Source organism: Pseudonaja textilis, chromosome 10 (assembly GCF_049901715.1).
Source record: "Pseudonaja textilis isolate UNSWEBS1 chromosome 10, rPseTex1.2, whole genome shotgun sequence".
Classification (NCBI taxonomy): domain Eukaryota; kingdom Metazoa; phylum Chordata; class Lepidosauria; order Squamata; family Elapidae; genus Pseudonaja; species Pseudonaja textilis.
Window position 1 is genome coordinate 5322326 of NC_141999.1, and position 19579 is coordinate 5341904.

Sequence of the window (19579 nt, forward strand, 5' to 3'; positions counted from 1 at the left end):
TGTCTCATCTCAATAAAGGATTCCTTTGTGATACGTTTGGATATGTTTTCAGAAGTTCATTCGAGTTGAGTGAATGAGAAAAAGTTCTGTAGCCTGACAAATCCATTGCTGAGGAAAAGAATACATTACCACCAACCATGATGATAATGAAGGAAGTGCCTTGTCCAGAACAATAAAACCCAGAAATATTGGCAGCTTAGAGATATGAAATGAGTTATCCAATTTTAGATACTCAATTGTATAACCATTTCTGGAATTTAAAAAAAAATGGAAACCAGAATGCCAAACCTAGTCTGATTCTTCATGCTAGTAATTGTTCAAAGTATGGCTCAAATGTTGTGGTACAATCTTTCTAAAAAGAAATGGAAGCTATGACAGTACAACCTACCTATAGGATCTTGGAACCAAATTACCCAAGCCCTCAACTTATAACCACTTGTTTAAGTTACAACAGCACTGAAAAAAATGAACTTACAATCAATCCTTGCACTTATGACTGTCGTAGTATCCCCATGGTCACATATGTTCAAAATTTGGGCTCTTGGCAATTGGCATTTTTTTTACAATGGTTGCAGCATCTGGAGGTCATGTGATCAACACATGGCAACCTTCTCAGCCAGTTTCTGATAAGCAAAGTCAACGGGAGACACCAGAATGGCTTAATAGCTGTTACAGAAAAGTCATAAAAGTGGCCCTGTCTCATTTAACAACTAGGTTGCTTAGCCCTGAAAAATCTGGTCCCAACTATGATTGCAAATTGAGGACTACCTGTAGCAGGGATAGTTTTATGGGGATAAATTTGATAGAGGTATCTAGACAAAGACAGGCTATCCTGGGATCAGTCTTCCCAGAGGAATTCCTGTGGTGTTTGTCTGAAGCATCTTCTGGATTTCTTGGGTCAATTTTGATTGAAATGTGTTTGAAGATTGGGGTTTATTTTGGCCTTACGCTGTTAAATGTAAAAAAGTCTAGAGGGCTGTTCCTGGGTGCTGGGTCAGTAGATATAACCCTGTGGCTAGTTCAACATTTTAACCACACTTTCTGTCTCCTCTAGTTGGCTAAAGAGAAAACATTTCTTTTTATACATCAGTTCATTCAAGCTCTTTCCATCCCAAATCTTCACTTGAAAGGCTTAGGATCAAAAGGCCTGGTCAAATAAGAATGTAAACAAGGAACTGAAGGAAGTAACTCAAATGTATCATCTTAGAAAAAATATTGTCCTATTTCATATGATGAATTTTTCAAACTGTTTTCTGGCTTTTAAACATTTGTAAATATTTAACATTTTGTTTGCAATTGTTATGTTCCTGTTAGGCATTTAAATTTGTAGTGTTCCACTGTGAGATTGTTTCATCAATGAAAAGTGTGCCTAAATATTTGTAACTAGAATCATTAGTGAAACAGTCTTTTCTTTTTCTTTTACTAACAATTTAAAAAGAGAGAATGAACAATTGGAGAGAGAGAGAGAGAGAGAGAGAAAGAGAGAGGGAGGGAGAGAGAGAGAGAGAGAGAGAGAGAGAGAGAGAGAGAGAGAAGCTGAGAAGTCTGACAGTCACAGACCCAACATATCTAAGGCCATCAGGTTAGGGAATATTAATGTTAGGTTTTGCTGTTCCTAACCATCATTACAAAAGCTCCCACATTCCCCCAATGTTATATTCACAATTCCTCTGCATGTCTGTCATTGAAATGTTTCAGGCAAAGACTTACGTGTCCATCCAATGCCCACTTATCATTCTTGAATTTGTTCATGAAGATCTCTAGTGGCCCTGTAATTTGGTGTACCTGGAGGAGAAGATGGACATCTTCTCTTTTGTAAATACCTGGAAAGAGAAGATAAGAGAGCCGGGCAAGTCAAGGTTGATTGTTTTTCTTGTAACACAAGCAGCAAGCAAGGTGAGGAAGCCCCGAGAGAACTGAGGGGAGAGGCGACATTTCATTGCAATTTGAGAAGACAAGACCTCAGTGTTCTTGAATGCATTCAACTCTGGTAACTGGTGAAATCATATTGGAAGCTCATCTGTATTACATGCATTTAGTTGTTTCCAAAGCCTGCAGGCACCATTAAATTATTCAGGAAAATGAAAATGCAGGAAAGATAGCAAAGGCCTTCAAAGAGTCATCTCCAATTGGGAACACGGTTAAAATTGCAGATTAAAAAAAAACACAAATAAGTGGATGATGCCCAAGATACAGAGATTCTAACAATCCAGACAGGGATTGTGAAAGCCATGAACCTTGGAGGTCTTCTAGTCCAATCCTCTTCTCAAGAAGAAATCTTATACCATCCCAGTCAAACGGATGTCCTATCTTTTCTTGAAAACCATGAGTGATGGAGTATCCGCAAACCCAGGAGGCAAGCTATTCCATTAATTAATTGTTCTCACTGTCATGAAATTTCTCCTTCCTTCCTTGTCATCTCTCTTTGACAATTATCTCTTCCACCCATTACCTTGTGTTCTGCCCTCTGGCGCCCTTGAGAGTAACCCAATTTCCTCTTCTTTGTAAAAGCCCCTCAAGTAATGGAATAAAGCTATCATGTGTCACCCCCAATCCTTATCTTCAGTAAGCTAGACATACCTGGTTTCCTCAACTATTCATCATAGAATTTAGTCTCCAGACCCTTTATCATCTTTCTCTTCTCTGCACACTTTCAACATCTTTATCATCATTTTTGGGTCATTTAGGTTTTGTATACTGTGAAATCTCAGGAGTGAGCCATGGTTCATGATATATATATAACCCATCACAGTAAACTATACCATGGTTTATTTGCTTGGTTATGGTAGTATGTTAATCTTAGTATGTGGTGCAATATGAATGCAGCCATAGAATTCACAGAATGGTTAATTCAGAATTAACCATTGATTTGATTTGCATGTTAGACAGATGTTTCAACTTGATTTTCCAGGCAGATGGGGTGAAGAGAGCAAAAAAAAACAAACCCGTTATATTGGCAGTAAGAACATGTTGTGCAGAATAAGGTTGGATGGACATATTTTCCTTTCTATGTTGTTTAATGGGGTGGACATCAAGGTGGCATCATCTCTTCTTCTCCCACCAGGAATGCAGAAAACCCCCCAACTGGCTGCCTTACCAGAGACTTGCAGCTCCACACCGCTGTGGTCTATCAGGGTGGCATTCACTTTACTGGTGACTGGATCAAAGCTGGTGACAGAAAGCATGGCTGGCTGCTTTTTGCCCATGTATTCATAAGAGCCTTTCCAGAAGGAATTTTTGGCAAAGACATCAGCAGGAACTAGAAATAACCCAAGGCAGAACAAGACAAGGAAAAGATTTTAGAACAAGGGCAGAAACAAAAACAGGCCCACCTGGTCTAGAATAGTGTTTCTCCACCTTAGCAAGTTTAAGAGGAGTGGACTTCAATCCCCAGAATTCCCCAGATTTGTTCAATACTTTTTAAAATCAAACATTGTCACCTCAAAACGATCAAAAGAAACGCCATTAATGAAGACTCTCATCCATTTAAAAAAAATGAATGGTTTGAGATTTTAATCCTTTAAGAAAATTGACAGTGTGTCCATATATTTACAGACCGTGAAATTCAAGTAATTTGCTATACTGTTTCATTTTTACTGTATTTTTATGCATTTGGTAGTTAGGAAAAAGAGGTACCTGAGACTTTTGGAAGATGCTGATCCTTTGCAGCACCCACAGGTCGCCTACTGGGTCGGACATCCGCTTAAAAGGACAATAAAAGCAAGAGTTCATATCTTAATAAGGTGACATGAACATCTTTAATAACAGGTGAATATAAAGAAGATCTTATGTTGCCACTGTGATCACTTGCTCTCTTCAACTTGGTTCTGAGTTAACCCACTTTCTGGAAGAATATATGGAACCATGAACTGATTTGAAAAATAAGCTAATCAAACTTAGAATGCTGTGTGAATGCAAACACTACCTTTGGAACTGCCCCAATTTTAAGTTGTTTTTTTTAGTCCTTTGTTATTTTTATAAATAACTCAAGGCAGTGAGCATACCTTCCACCTCCTATGTTCAATATATATGAAACCCAGCCAGATTTCATGCCTAAAGTAAGTCTAGAAATCAGAGTCTCCTGTCTTTTATCTTGATGCTAGATCACACTTCCTAATATTCAATATTTCTAATTTAACATAGTTAAGCATGTTAGTCAGAAAAAAAATGCTACCAGATTGATTTGTTTGCTTCTGTAGTGTAGGAAGACTCTCTTCCTACCAATTCTATAATTATGGATGATATAAGAGACTAGACAAAAGGGATCTCCCCATTTTTTGTTCACTATTTGAACTGGCAAAAGTGGTCAACCCAAAATTTCAGATTTCATAATGTGCAAATAAAAAACAAAAAACCACCACCCTTGTTTACTCTAGCTGTAAGGTATTCTGGGGGAAATCTGATATAAAGGATTCACATCGATAGAGGAAGCTTTATGTTATATGAACACTGCTGAGATCATCCTAAGTGTGGAGGCAGCTCGATCCCTGAGCACCAGAAGTGAAAAAAGAATCACATAGAATTCTTGCCTTAATGTTCTGGCTACCACTGGTGGAAAATAATGAGCAAAATGGGCTTCTGGGATTTGATCTAACAAGGCAGTTTTTAATCCTCTAGGTCTGGGGAGCAGGGGACAGAAATGGAGTGATTTGTCCATGAAACACATGGCTGAAATACAACGGATGAATTTCAAGTGGAAACAATAAGATGTTCTGTAGACACGGAGCTGTCTTTCAGTTGGCAGCTTTGCTTACCCAAGCAAATGGGAGGCTTCCCTGTCCAGGTGCCGTCAGCCTTACAAGTCCGATGCTCTGATCCTCCAGTGAGATAAAAGCCACTCTGGCATGAATAGATCAAGGTGTATCCCAGCGAAGGCAGATCCAGAGCACCCACGTTGGCATGGGCTGGGGTATCTGGTTCCTTGCAGTTGTGTGCTGCAAAGACACGGAGGAATGCACCTGATGGACCCAGCATTACTAGGCCCAAGAAAGGGCAGAAGATAGCCTTCCCAACCTGGCCTCCTTCAAATCTTTTGGACTACATCCCCTAGAATTTCCAGCAGATTGCTGAATGTTATTTGAAAATGTCAGGTATTTCACCAGGTTGGGAAAGGCTGCTGGTTGGGTAAAGATTGAAGCCTGTCTATAGCCAAGAGCTGGCCTGACTCAAAAGAAGGCATATTTTGAAACAATGCCTTCAGATACTTCATGCGTCCTTGCTTTCTGGGATTTGTCTGTGGAGGCTGGTTTGCATTTTCTCATTTCCACATTATCTATTCAGGAAGCAAAAATTAAGATCTGGCATCTGAGTATATACTGCAAACCTGGATTGTTAGCACAGAGCAGTGCTCAACTTCAGCTGCTTGAAAATGTATGGCCTACAACTTCCAGAATACCCCAGCCAACCATGCCAGCTGAGGGATTATGGGAGTTGCAGTCCATACATCTTCAAGTGGCTGAGGTTGAGATTCAATTGCATCAACTGTTCTGCCAACACTGAGGAAGCTAAGACTTACGGATGCAGTTTGGTTGAATTCCACTCCATGTCAGATTTGGAAGGCAGGTTCTGGTGGTGGACCCTTGCAGCAGATATCCTTTATGACACTTGAAGAAGATGACACTTCCAACCTATTGCAACGAGAAACAATGCAAATTTAGCATGTTGTGCATGTTGTGTTGGGATCATGCCATTCATTTTATGCAACCACTTAATGACTGCCACAAAAAAGGTCACAAAATATAGCCACTCATCTAGTTAACCACTGATCTAGTTGAAGATGGATATTTCAACCTCACATATTACCCCTCAGACCTGTCCTTGAAAAAGTGACTGAGCCAGGTCTGAACTTGATTTAGCTTACAATGGCCAGTGTTACGAAGCCTTGAGTGACTCAGGCTTGAAATATAAGATTGAGGTTCAGACAAAAAAATCTAGTGGAATATGTAACAAAATGTTGCCATGTGGAATATTTTGGACTCATGATTCTAGTCACACTGTGAGTTTCTCACACATAGCATACTATTTTGAAAAGTTTGTTCTCATGAGCTGATCAAATCTCATGAAATTCCAGTGGCCTCTCAAAGAGGAGACTGTTAACATGTTTCACAAACTTACAAATGTTTGGCCATTTTAATTTTCAGTTGGGGGAAAGGGATGGATTGCCTCATCATGTGAGATTAGGCAGTAGTGCCAACAACATGAAAAGACTGTTGACCTTTTTCGTAAAGCTACTGACAGCTGTCCTCTCAGATGCAGATGGGGAGTTCAAATTTTAGAATCTCTTGTGTTCATAACCATTTTGATTGAGTTGGTCATGGGCCATCAAGTCATTGTTGGTTCTTTGTGGCCATATAGGCAGATCTTGACTTATGAGTGGTTGCTGAGCAATTGTTCCAAATTATGACGGACTCTGAAAAAGCTGTTTATGACCCAGATTCAAAATTCCAATATCTGGTCCTATCACCCATGGTCACATGACCACATTTTTGTTGTAAAATTACGGCCATTTGCAGCATCCCTCATGACTGCAGTTGATGTTGCTTCCTTCTGGTTTCTGTCAACAACTTTCCTATAACAAACAATGGGTTCACTTAATGAAAGTGGTGTTCATTTTATGCCACCACTTAATAACTGCCACAAAAAAGGTCACAAAATAGGTTTTGGTCATACAATGATTCACTTTATGGCTGCTGAGATTTACAATTCAAACTGTGGGTTCAATCACAGTTGTAAGTTGAGGACTCTCTGTATAGATTTCCTCCAGCTTGAAATATCTTGTTATTTACTAAGGGAGGCAGGGCCTATTTGATTTTGTCTCCATTAGAAACACAAGCATCACAAGGACCACCTCTGAATCTAATAAAAGGTCCCTCTGGCAAAATCCTCCTATTGTCTCCCTCACAAAACAGCTTAATCAAGAGATAACAACTCTCCAAAGACAGATCATCACTGTCTGCGTTTTGCATAAAAAGAGAATGAATATATTCAGTCCCTGGATTAAGGATGACAAATTAGCAGTTTTGGCTATATTATATAAATAAAGAAGATTGTTCAGGGCAAAGGAGAGAAGAAAAGAAAGGAGGGAGGGAGGGGGAGATGATCATATATTACCTGATAACCTTGGGAATTGTTTTGAATTCCAAAAGGGGGCACACCTGGATCCATGCAGGTTGTAACACTTGCATCTGAAAAGAAGAGCAAACAAACGAAAGTGCTTAATTAATTTGTGTGTGCGAGAGAGAACAATGGTCTGACTCACAGAGACCCTTCATGGCACAAAGGCAAAGGCACTTCATGTGAGCTCCAGCCCTGCATGCCACATCTTCTGATTTTAGGGAATTGTTGGATAGGTCTTCAGAAGGGACTGAAGCAAACCAAGTGAGTGGATGCGCAGACACAACCTTGAAATGAGTTCACATAAACCGTGGCAGAAGGAAAGAACCCATCCAAAGCTTCCCAGCCTACTACATATACCAACTCGCTGCATATCTGTGAGCTTAACGGAGGTTTGACTTTGGGCTCATTTATACTGCACTCGCTCACCTAAAGCAACCAAATCTATAATGGGATCTGAAAGTAATTACGAAAAGATACAGTAAAATAAAACAAAATAAAAACGGAACTATAAGAAGTTCCAAATCGAAAGGTGCAGTGTATTGCACAGGCGGTAGCACCAGACAGAGAGATTTGTTTGCAAGGTCAGTTTCTGAAAGATGGCTTCTAAGTTTTTACTATAACAAATCATTATTGTTTTCACTTGGGAATGCAGAGTCACTAAAATGATTCAGTTTATGGTGCAAGATTTGAAACCAATGTTTTTTTCATGGATTTGAAAAAAATTCATAACTATGCAATGCATTTTGAAGCTTTGCATACAAATTTCTCTCCTTGCCGCACAGTAATTCTAGTATAAATTTAAACATTTAATGCAATTCACCATTTTCATCTTTGATATGTAAATGCCCACAAAGCAGCTTTTTAAAATGCAAACTTCCCTGGTTTAAACTCTAATACACACACACACACACACACACACACACACACGCACGCACGCACGCACACACACACACACACACACACCAGAATTAAACTTTAGACTCAACTTTCTGTGATACAGCTTTCTTTCAAACATATTTTGTATCAAATGTCTCTTTCCTAGAAGTGATAGTACTACTCCGACACTTTTTAAATTTTGTATTGCTGCAAACCCCAAAGAATGTCCAAACTTGCTTTTGGTGGAATTGGTTAGGGAATTACAGGTAGTTGCAAAAAGGCATTGCAAAAAGTAACCTACAACTGGTCCCGTGATCATGTAAACAAAATTTGGGCACTTGGGAACCAGCATGTATGTTACTGTCAGGAATAACAAGGTTACCTAACATAGTTTGGGTAAAATAATATATATAAACTATGATTGTAAGTTTAAGTGTGTGTCACTTTAAACTGCAAAGCATGTAATTTTGGGTGCGGTGTGAAACCGCCATAAGAGGGAGCAAGAGAACCTGACGATTCCTGACGATTGACTGGTTTGATGAATTGATGGTTTGTTAACTGCGTGTTTTCCCTACTGCTGAGTTGCTGAAGGAAGAGAGGAGTTTTGACTTCTTCATATCTCTACTGCGAGAGAAGATATATTACTGGACTGATATTTGTAAGTTTACTGACCTCTCTTTTTCGACACTGGAATTTGCAACTGAATAATCCCTGGACAGACTGAATTAGTGAATGATATATGGACTGTTTGACTATGCTATAACTCTTACTGGAATAAACTATTTAACTAGCACTGTGTATCTGTTTTACTAAGTGTAAGCTACAAAAATGTTTATCTCACATATTTTGCCTGACTGCCGTGCAGATTCTGCTAGGGTGTATCCCTAACAGTTACCATGGTTGCCTTTGATTATTGTTTTTATAAGAGGGTGAGAGTCAGGTACGTTCATATATTAAACAAATGGCCCATTGGGAGCCCCATATTAAAACAACAGACCTTCTGTGCAGCCAGAATTTGAAAACAATACTTAATACGGCACAGTACTTGAGTAAAATGGTTCAGCTAAGATCGACATAGGTGGGACTATTGGGGTAGGTTGCAGGGGTGATACTGAAATATAATTTCATCTCATTTTATTTATCTATATATCAAATTATTGTATTTTATTCCAATTTCCATTTAAAACTTTTATAGGATTTTATTAATAATTTGTACCTGGAATTCTGTATTTTGGGATGGCCTTTCGGCTAATCAATAATCTAAGCCCGTGGTGGCAAACCTATGGCATGCATGCCAGAAGTGGCCTGCAGGCCCATTTTGCCCGGCACATGAACTCTCGCCCAGAAAAGGCCTACTGTGCATGTGCTCACACCACCCGCCTGTCAGCTGATTGTCAGGTATCTGGCACACATGTGTGGGAGTACAGTGGCACACAGGAGACACTCACACAGAAGAGCACAGTGTGGGTTGCATGTGCATGCGCAGGAGGCATGTGGGGGCACGCATTGCCTTCTGGGTGATGGCATTCGAGGATGAGCAGGCAAGCGCGTATGCAATTATCTGCATGGGAGCCCAAAAAGGTTAGCCAGCGTTGATCTAAGCTAACAAACTATGGTTGGAGCATCCCAGGATCAAGTGATTGTCGTTTGTGACCTTCCCGGCTGGTTTCCAACAAGCAAAATCAATGAGGGAAGACTTGTGCTTAATGATGACAAGATTCACTTAATAATCGCAGGGATTCCCTTAACAACGATGGCAAAATGATTGTAAAATCGGGATGACTCACTTAACAACCTTGTTAAGCAACAAAAGTTCTGGTCCTAATTGTGGTTGTAAATTGAAGGCTACTTGTATTTCATATTCTTGACAACACCTTGCTTGGGAATTAAATAGGATTGGATCAGATTAGTATATTGGAGGGAGTTTTCCAGGGAATATTAAGACGTAAAAGTTGGAAAACTTTTTGGAGTAGAGCAATGGGAAACTACTTCCTCAACTCTGCCAAGAAAAGGCAGAGGCATTTTTATTATTTTGTTTCCCAATAAAGTCCCATCTTTTTACCGATGCAGCTTGGCTGGGTCCCGCTCCATGATCCATCGGTCTGGCAGAACCTCCGAGCTGATCCCACCAGCACTAATGGGGGCAGACAGGAATATGAGACAGAGGAGCGGTAAGTAAAACCTCGATCTTCACGCCGCCCATCTGCTGGGATTCCTGGATCGCCACAAAAGACAGCTGCAAAAAGAATAGTCAAAGGACTTCAGTGAAAGACATCTCATTGGGATAAAACCTCTAACCACACCAACCTCTTGGATCACCTATGCCAGCTGCCTGCAGCCAAAGCCAAGATCCCTAACTCTTTTCAGCAGGGAAATATAGCATTTTTAATATGTTTTGGGTGTGCAGATGAAGAAGTAAGACAAAGACCTGAACCATGGTCTCTAAACTACCAAGGCTCCTGAGCTCAAGTAAACTTCCAGAATTGCTTGCTTTGCTGGATCACACATTATCTTAAATCAGCACTGATACTTTCAGATGGGAACCAGGACATAACTAGCCACAAAAACAAATTAGAGTCAATCTCCATTTTATTCTTATTATTTCACCGAAAGCAGAAAATTACTGGTCAGCACTTATTATGCAATTATAAAAAGGTTGCTTGTATCTTACTTCAATGGGCAGAACCTGGTAGTCTGTCCTCAGTCCTGCTCAAATACAGGTTCACTCACAAACTATGGGGAATTTTTCTTCTTTACAAGCAAAATGATAACCATGAAGTGTCACAATGGGAGGTGGGCATATAATTGCAAAATTCCAATATTTTGGAATGCAAATTGTTAAGTTTACGTCTCAATTTGCTTTTGTCTTTCTCTCAGTGGATAGATACATAAAGAAAATGAAGAACCATCATTGTGATCTTCTAAGAATATCTTTAATTTTTAGACAGAATCCAAGGTCAGTTTTGGAAATAAAGGTGAGTCTGGAGTTCACACTTAAATTTTGTTTAAAATTAGAATAATAAAAGTTAGAAAAGTAAAAATGGCCCAACTGGGTACCTAGAAAAATATCCATGGCACTCTGGCACCTATAGTACATGTGTTATGCTGAGGGCTCTCAATTTAGAAGACATTTGTAATCTGGCTATCAGAAGAGAGTGGCCAGCTTCTTTTTGCATGCTGCGTTTCATTGTCGGTGAATGTTCAATCTATTTCCACCTTCATACTGTCTCCTGGCAGACAGGCTGAGAGAGAACAAAAGGCTAGCTTCAATTTTCTTGCTTGCTTTTGCTGGAATTCAAAAACAGATCTTCTGTTGTATGAAGGCAAAGCACCATGTGGCCCTATATTGAACAGGAAAGCCTATTTCTTCTGCAGCAGGTGGAACAAGAAATGCCAGACAAAAACTCATGTTCTGCCAAATGTCTGGGTGAGGGAAAAAAGCATCTGAATACACCAGCACTGACACAAAAAATCCACACAATTGCAGACTGGCTTCCCTTCTGATAAAATTCTGAACCGAACACTTTCCTTTAATTGCACACCTTTGCTTTTGGACTTCTCCAAAGAGGTTTGATAGCATCTTCTAATACTTCTTGGATACCGAAGGCCAAATTTCCCAGCAAAATTTGAAAACAGGCTCACTCTATCTTCAGGCATTTTGCTTGGCTCAAGAAGAGAGTGGGAAAAGGACTTTGAAAGTGTTTTAGTTAAAATTTGCCAGTGGAGGCCTTTAACAATGGGAAGAGATGCGGGAATAGGGCAAGCATTTTAGTGGAATGTGATCCAACTGCCCTGGGCAACTGAAAGAGGTTTGTGTAAAATGGAATAAATAAACCAGAAAACTTTTCACCTACCAGTGTTTTCCTCTGGCCCTCAGGGAGCAGCTACTTCTTCTCATGATTCTTGTGGTTCACAGCAACATTCACACAAGCAACATGGTGCCCCCCCTCTCTCTCTGTTGTTATTTTTAAAAATAGTTTCTAGATATAATGGCAAAGGAGCTTTTTTGATGGTTCTCACTAAAGACTGGATCCTGGCTTTTACACCAGTCAGATAACAAGAGTTTGTGATGGATATGCCTTTATAACATAACAAGCCCCAGCTACTCCACTTCTGACTTCATGTCTTGTTTAGCTGGAACTGTCTACTTACGAAAACACTGCGGGATTTCTCCACTCCATGATCCATTTCCTTCACAGGTCAAAACAGCAGCTAGGGAGAGCTGGTAGCCTTCCAGACAGGTATAACTGATACTTGAGCCCCAACTGAAATCTGAGCCCATGACCCTTCCATTGGAAACAATTTGTGGAGATTTGCAGATGATAGCTAGGGAGAAAAAGTCACACTGAACTCAACAAGAGACCCAAAAGGTTAGAATTCATGTTCCAGGTTTTCTATTATTATCATGTGAGTGTGCTCTACATATTGAAGGAAATTGTGGTTATTGCTGCAAAGCTCCTTCTTCAAAGGGCTAGAATTCACAGATGTTACCCTGTTCTTTCTATTTGGGCAAATAAAATGAAATACAGATGGTAATTAACTAAGGCCACAGAATGCAAGTAACTGAATAGCAAATTGGCCATCTGTAGCACCTAGGCATAAAGTAAAGGAAAATGTAAACATGCTTATACAGCGAATCAGAAATCATGGCATGAAGGACATTAACACTATGCACATCACTAGACAGGACGATCTTATAGGTTCTTTAGAAACCATGTGCTTCCATGTGCAACCAAGACTAATTTATATATGGCTTCTGAATCCACCTCTAATCCAAATTCTTCACTTCTAATTCTTCAAAAAGTCTCAGATTATTTTTGAAACCAGTCCTTCCTGGCTTTCCACTGACCACAGGGATTCAAAATAATGTGAGCCATGAACAGAAATGGGCCTAAAAGGTTTCTTTAGGATTCTTTTAAAAAAACTCGTGGTTAAAGAAATTGGTGGACAGTTTTTACCAGATTTTTCAAGGGGAAGAAAAATTTCTACAACAATTTCTTAAAAACAAAAAACTCTCACATCCTTCCAGCAGTAATATAATGGATTAATTCTCTTGAGATCTTGGACAATAGCATGGAAGGTTATACTGGAGCAATTACACAACAATGAAAGACAGAATACACATATAACAGCCCTTCTTTGATCACCTAGTACAGGTATGCATATCCTGCCTATGAGACATTCTCCAGGCTGTTCTTTCTAAGGCACAGATGTCAAATTTGCCGCATCATGTTGCCATCATGTGATGTTTCGTGACATTTTCCCCTTTGTGGAGCTGGGGTGGGCGTGGCCTCCATGTGACACATCTGGCCTGTGGGCCACCAGTTTGATACCCCTAATTAGCCTTGGGCTATTTTTTTTTTAAACAAATTGAAGAAGTGAGAGACTGAGGGAAAAAAAGAATTTCTCTATCTGGCTTTTGTGGCTTATCCTATCCTATCCTTTCTATCTGGAGACTACCTGGTGGGGAAATGTTCTTCTAGACCAGGGGTGGGCAGTTATGGCCTCTTTATGACCTCTAGACTTCAGCTCCCAGAATCCCCAAACTAGCAATGCAGGTTCAGGAATTCTGGGAGGTTGTAAAGGGCCATAATTGCCACCCCTGCTCTTTTCAACCTTAGTGGCTTGAAGATGTGTGGACTTCAACTCCCAGAATTCCCCAGCCACACTTCTTCAAGTCACCAAGGTTGAGAAACACAGATGAAAACTATAGGGAAATCCCACATGTGCTCTAATGTTGTGATTAAATTGGCCTTACCTTTGCAGACAGGTTTTGTCCCATTCCAGGTCCGGTCCTTAGTGCAAATTAAAGTAGAAGCTCTTTCTGACTCCATCATGTAACCTGGCATGCACTGAAATGTGACAGTCTTATTATAGGTGAAGTCATTGCCCATTCGAATGCCATTGGCTGGTACTCCAGGGTCCCCACAGTTTATCACTTGGAAAAAGAGGAAAAGAAGATCAGCTGCAGATCTCAAAGGCAAGGTTGATGTTAATAATGAAAACAACAGTATTCTTTTGAAAGCAAATTCTTACAACAGTCCTCAAGTTCAAGATATTCTCCTATGGTGAAGCTGCGAGTAGCTAGTTATCTAATTCCTAAATAGTGTGATGGATAAGTCAGTACCTTTCCAAATGGAAATTTTGCAAGTCTATTTACTACTTGCAAAATTGGGGGAAGGGCTTCGTGATTTCAATTGTGATTTACAGGATTAAAAAACACAGAAATTCCCTCATACTTCTGGTCTGTGAGTACTATTATCTCTCCTCCTCCCTGAAAAAAAAATCAATTCTGGTTAAAAGGGGAAAATAGATTATCGTGTTAATGATAGACCCATTAGCCCTCATAACACAGTCAGCAAACTCAATGCAGGATATCTACAATGGAAATTTTAGGACTGGCTGGAACAAGAGAACCTGCTGACAAAAGAGTAGGCTGGCTGATCCATTATTGATCAGCGCCTCACATTTGAGCATTGCATTGGAAAAATACTTCTCCTGCAACACAACTTCTCATTAGAGATTTTAGAGATTTCAAAGCAGCATTTGATGCTCTCTCCTCAGTTAAACTATGGGAGAAGTTAGAAGTTTCCTTGATCAACCAGTGTTGACTTTATCTAATATCTGTGCTGCATAAAGTCATGTTATTCAAAGAAAGTTGTAGTCACTAAGACCATCTTACCCAATGTTATTGAAACCAAGAAAAGTGTTAAGCAAAGCTGCATATTAGTCCCACTTTACATTAATTTCATAGTGGGACATCTCCACAATGTGAACTCTCTCTCCTTGAAGAGATATTTCTGTGCAGATGATCCAGGGATATATTCAATAATGTTTGTTGGTCTTGAAAATCACCTAGCATATTATTGCAAGGAATACCAACTAGAACACAATTATCAGAAAGCTAACATCATAGGATATGCCAAAAGCCTCAATAACCTTTTTGAGGAACATATATAGCCACAAGAATAAAATAATTGAGGATTGTCAATTGGAAGCTCCATGGGAACTACATTGCTGAAAATACACAGGAGAATTAATCTGCCATCATTAAATATTTTTATATTTTAAAATATTAAATATTTTAAATATTTTAAGCCTTTTAAGGCTTTAATGGTTATTATACACCTATAGTTCTCAAATTATTTGATGCCAAGCCATTAGCATAGCTTTTCTATTATGTCCAACTGGCTCCCTTTTCTAGTTTCACACCACTAGAATGTGTACAATCTAAACTTCAAAGGAATGTCCTTCAAGTGTCTTTACTGACACTTTGTGCCTTGAGATAGAGACGGAGGCTAGAGTGTGGTTGGGCATGCCCAACTATTGGCTCAAACTACCTTTCTTTACTCCTTGTCCTTGTCCCACTAATCATGAACAAAGACTTCCAATTTGTCTGGAAACAAGGTAAGGGCAATTAAAATCTTATATTTGGTCCTCTCACCAGATGTTCTACCCAGCATGGGTTATGATGGGAAGGAGCATTTCTTAAAACAGTGTACAACAGATAGTGAGTGCCATTCCGACCTAACTAAAGTCCAAACATTATTAACAGTGAATCCATTTAAGACATTTTGTCTTATTCATGGCATTCTTAACTAAGCTGGAGATTCTTAAGCACTGAAAGCTTTTGCTCTGGCACGATACCAGGAATTTCCTTCACTGTACTTGGAAGTTGATAAAGGAAGGCTCCCTACTTGGGGAGGCAATGGCCTTGTGAGTCTGGATGCAATAGAACATGTGTTCTGCCTTAAGAAATAATGTTTGATTATTCAGAGTTCCCATGCTCATAGGCAAGTGTTTCTCCAATGTATCTCCTTGCCAACTCTTGCCCCAACATTACCTTTTTCTCAATAACCTCTTCATGGGAATTTACAGAATACAATCTGCACTAAAATTGCTCAGAGGTGGTCTCTTCCGAACAGTGACTCATACAGAAACTGCAGGATGGAGAACTCAGCTCCTTGAAGGATGGGCAAACTTATCATTTCTATATGAAAAGTATCATTTCTGAAGAATTTGGGATATGCCGATCCAAGGATGCTCCTTATTTATTTAATAACTTTATGTTCCACAACTGGGAACAAGCCTAAGGTAGCAATTTAAAAGTCCTAAGTAGAGATAACAGGATAAAGGTATAGATGTAACAAATAACAAAGGGAAATTTTTTTTGAAGCAAAGTATAAATAAACAAACAAATATGGATACTAAATGAAGAATAAACTAAAATTAAACAGCAAGGTAGCATTTCAGCATTCCCTATTACCATGACCTGCAGTTCTTATAACTCTTAGCTGTTGGTCCAAATACATCTAGAAAGCATCAAGTTGTAGAAATGAGCTTCATCATTGCTAACATCTTCCTTTGACCAACTCACCTGTGCATTCTGGGGTACTCCCTGTCCAGGTTCCATTGACTGTACAATGCCTGCTGAGCACACCTGTGGAATAATAGCCATCGCGACACTTGTATATGATGGAGCTGGAGAACACCAGGCCGTCATTGAATAATACCCTTGAATTGCTGGGTGTACCAGGGTTCCCACATGATATCACTGCAACCAATGAATAATGAAAGAGGAGTCAAAGGAGTGCAACAATATCCTTGGGTATGAAGTATTTGCATTAATGTGCAGATATCAATGCAGAGTTAGAGAAATCTGATGGGTGGATCTGTACTCTCCATTGGGACTTTCAGCAGTTATCCTTGATGTTGGGCAGACAAAGATCACATCCCTGATTCTACTTCCTTAAAACTAAAGGCTGAAGATAGAACCCCCAAGTGCAAAGCAAGGTCTCTGTACTGTGTAAGGCATCCAGAAAGTATCCATGATATCAATCACTCCAAGACATCTCTCTCCAAGGTTGAATTTATTAGAAACAGATCTGGCATGTCAAAGGCAATTTCCCAAGTTAAATTATTTTCGAGCCTTACACAGAATCCGCCTTCTCTCCTCCCACTTTTACACTTCATAAATCACAAGCACCAATTAACTGCCACTAGAATTACTTAATACGACATACAGAATAACCTTGAACTTTTCAACTCCTCCAACTCTCTAAAAAAAAGGTGGCAGCTGAATTTTAAAACTGTCACACTGGGTCATAGTGGTGGACCCTGTTGAGCTGCTTGTCCATACATCCTTGAGCTGACAAAAAAATTATATGAGCATGTCATTAACGAACACCATTGCCAATCTTCTTCCTGTTACAATGCCTTTGTTTCATGTCACTGCAATCTTCTAACTTCTCTTCAAGGTAATGGGTTTATCACCCTCGGCCACTGTCACAACAATTATATATAACAAACAATTATATGTATGTTGGGGAAGAACATGGCTTTAACTCTGGTACAGCTAAAAATGGCTTAATTCTAATTCAGGTAAAGATATTACAGGAAAAAAAGCTTGCTGGGGCACAGTTAAAAGCAAGTGGAGAAAGGCCTCATCTCCTTATAGAACAAGTTTGGAAGTCCCATACAGGTAGTGTTCAACTTACAACCACAATTGAACCCAAAATTTCTGTTGTTAAGTGAGACATTTGTTAAGTGAGTTTTGACCCATTTTACAACCTTCCTTGCCACAGTTGTTAAGTGAATCATTGCAGTTGTTAAGTTAGCAACCCGATTGCTTAGTGATTCCGGCTTTTCCATTGACTTTGCTTTGTCAAAAGATTGCAAAAAGTGATCACATGACAAAGGTGATTACAAAGGTTGCAATTGTGAAAAATGGTCATGGGTCACTCTTTTCAGAGCCATTGCAACTTTGAATGGTCATTAAATGAAGAGTTGTAAGTTGAGGACTACTTGTATTGGGTGAGAATTCTGGGTGTTGCTGTCATAGGAGGGTGTCAGGATGGAGAAGATTGAAAATGCTCTCTTGATTATGAGGGCTGGATGAATTTCTTGAGTTACAATCCTAAATATACATATTGAGATTTAAAAGCCATCATTTGGAGTGTGATGGACATGTGAAGAGGACTGAGCTATGGGACACGTTCAAACATCTAACCATATGGTAGAATGAGCATTTTAATGTGTCCTGGAAAATAAACAAACTAATTTCCACACATCTCCTATTGAATATTGCATTATGTGTTCCCCAACGGTACCTTCTTCCTTTGAGTATGCTATAAAACACGGTGAAATATTGTACAAAAATACAAGTTGCTATTTTGCATGAATGTGTTTTTATTCCATAAACTTAATGCAGTTCTTTTAAGTTAGGCATCAGTATTAGATTCCCTGTCACAGTCAACAGAGTTTTTAGGGTGATCTCTTTCTATGAAGTCAGCATTTTCCTCAACAGAAGAAAGGCAGATCATTCAAACAGCCACATTATACTGTTACCAGGTGCAAATTTAAAAGTCTCCCCCAAAGGAAAAAAAAATGCACACCCTGTCCAGAACATGTGGCTTTTCAAACACCCTGGATCTTAAATGGGTAACACCATATAAAGGGAATTTATACCTATATAAATTTGCATAGATGAATTTGCTGTTATCTCCTCAATTAAATAGATGTACTAAAACAGCCGTTTCCCTTGGAGATTAAGATCCAACCTGTTATTCTGACACCTCTGCTGAATTAATGGTCTGAGGCTCCCAGCAGCGTTTTCTTTGCCATTCAATCAATGCTCAAGAGTCTTTCCTTTAAAAGATTACAATGTCTTTGCTGAAATCCAGCCTTGGAACAAGATGCGGTGGAATGCCTTTTCAAGTCCTTGTTTGTGAGTTGACAATTCCACATGATTTTGAACAGCCATTCACAGTTTGCTCGGAAAACAAGAGAAATGGTGGGATGATGGAATGGATAAGGGCAACATTCAAAGAATGGATAAGGGATGGTCACCCAGAACACATGATAGACTTGCTTAAGCAGAATATGGGGCATTTAACAAACAAATAATTATCCTCTGGCCTTGCTATAGCCCTTTTGTGTCCCATTCAGTTTTAGTTTTAAATTAAAAAAATATATATTTGTAGAATGCTTGGTGTTCTCTGCACTTGGTTGTTTGTTTGCAGATGTAAGTAAGTAAGCAACATCATCAGTGCTAAAGAGCATTGGATTTGCTTACACTCGTCCCATATTGCAAACTTAGTACACTTATCCCTATTCTGTAAACTGCGCAGTCATCCCACCACTGACCAGCACTGATTATGTTATCTAGTTGGGTAATGAAATGTCTGCAAGGAAATAAACTTACTCAGAGAGTATCAAGGACCCCACAGTTGTAGGATTCTGAGCTACACATATCATCTTCTACTGAAAATATCTTATTTACAAATGCAATCAGAGGTAATGAAGCATTATGGAAAGCTGGCCACGAAAAAAGAACTCTCACCCATTACAAACTTATTTTTACAAACTCTCAGGTCATGTCTCCGCTCTTCATTCCAACCCTGTTTGGTGCCAAAAGGAGGATGGAAAAAAAAAACTTTCCTCTGGTTTCTCTGTGTGTGTTGGCTTGTTTTTGTTTTAATGCCAATTTTCATTTAAAATCTCACTGGAAATTAAAGCTAAACGAAGCCTGACTCTTCAGTCTGGTAAGGGGATCCTGGTTACAAGGCAGCTTATGTCACATAAAATG

At 39.4% G+C, this 19579-nt stretch overlaps 1 protein-coding gene across 2 annotated transcripts in view; it reads right to left on the reverse strand.

Moving 5' to 3' along the window:
- The window catches only part of CSMD2 (CUB and Sushi multiple domains 2), a 635577-nt gene that overhangs the window by 13349 nt on the left and 602649 nt on the right, over window positions 1-19579 (reverse strand). For both annotated transcript variants that reach the window (XM_087939569.1, XM_026702685.2), the window contains 10 exons: window positions 16370-16546; window positions 13751-13930; window positions 12145-12318; window positions 10055-10228; window positions 7111-7184; window positions 5516-5627; window positions 4755-4934; window positions 3637-3702; window positions 3098-3259; window positions 1711-1823 (listed from right to left, as the gene is read on the reverse strand). In XM_087939569.1, coding sequence (XP_087795695.1) covers window positions 1711-1823; window positions 3098-3259; window positions 3637-3702; window positions 4755-4934; window positions 5516-5627; window positions 7111-7184; window positions 10055-10228; window positions 12145-12318; window positions 13751-13930; window positions 16370-16546 — 1412 coding nt within the window. The remainder of the gene's footprint in view (window positions 1-1710; window positions 1824-3097; window positions 3260-3636; window positions 3703-4754; window positions 4935-5515; window positions 5628-7110; window positions 7185-10054; window positions 10229-12144; window positions 12319-13750; window positions 13931-16369; window positions 16547-19579) is intronic.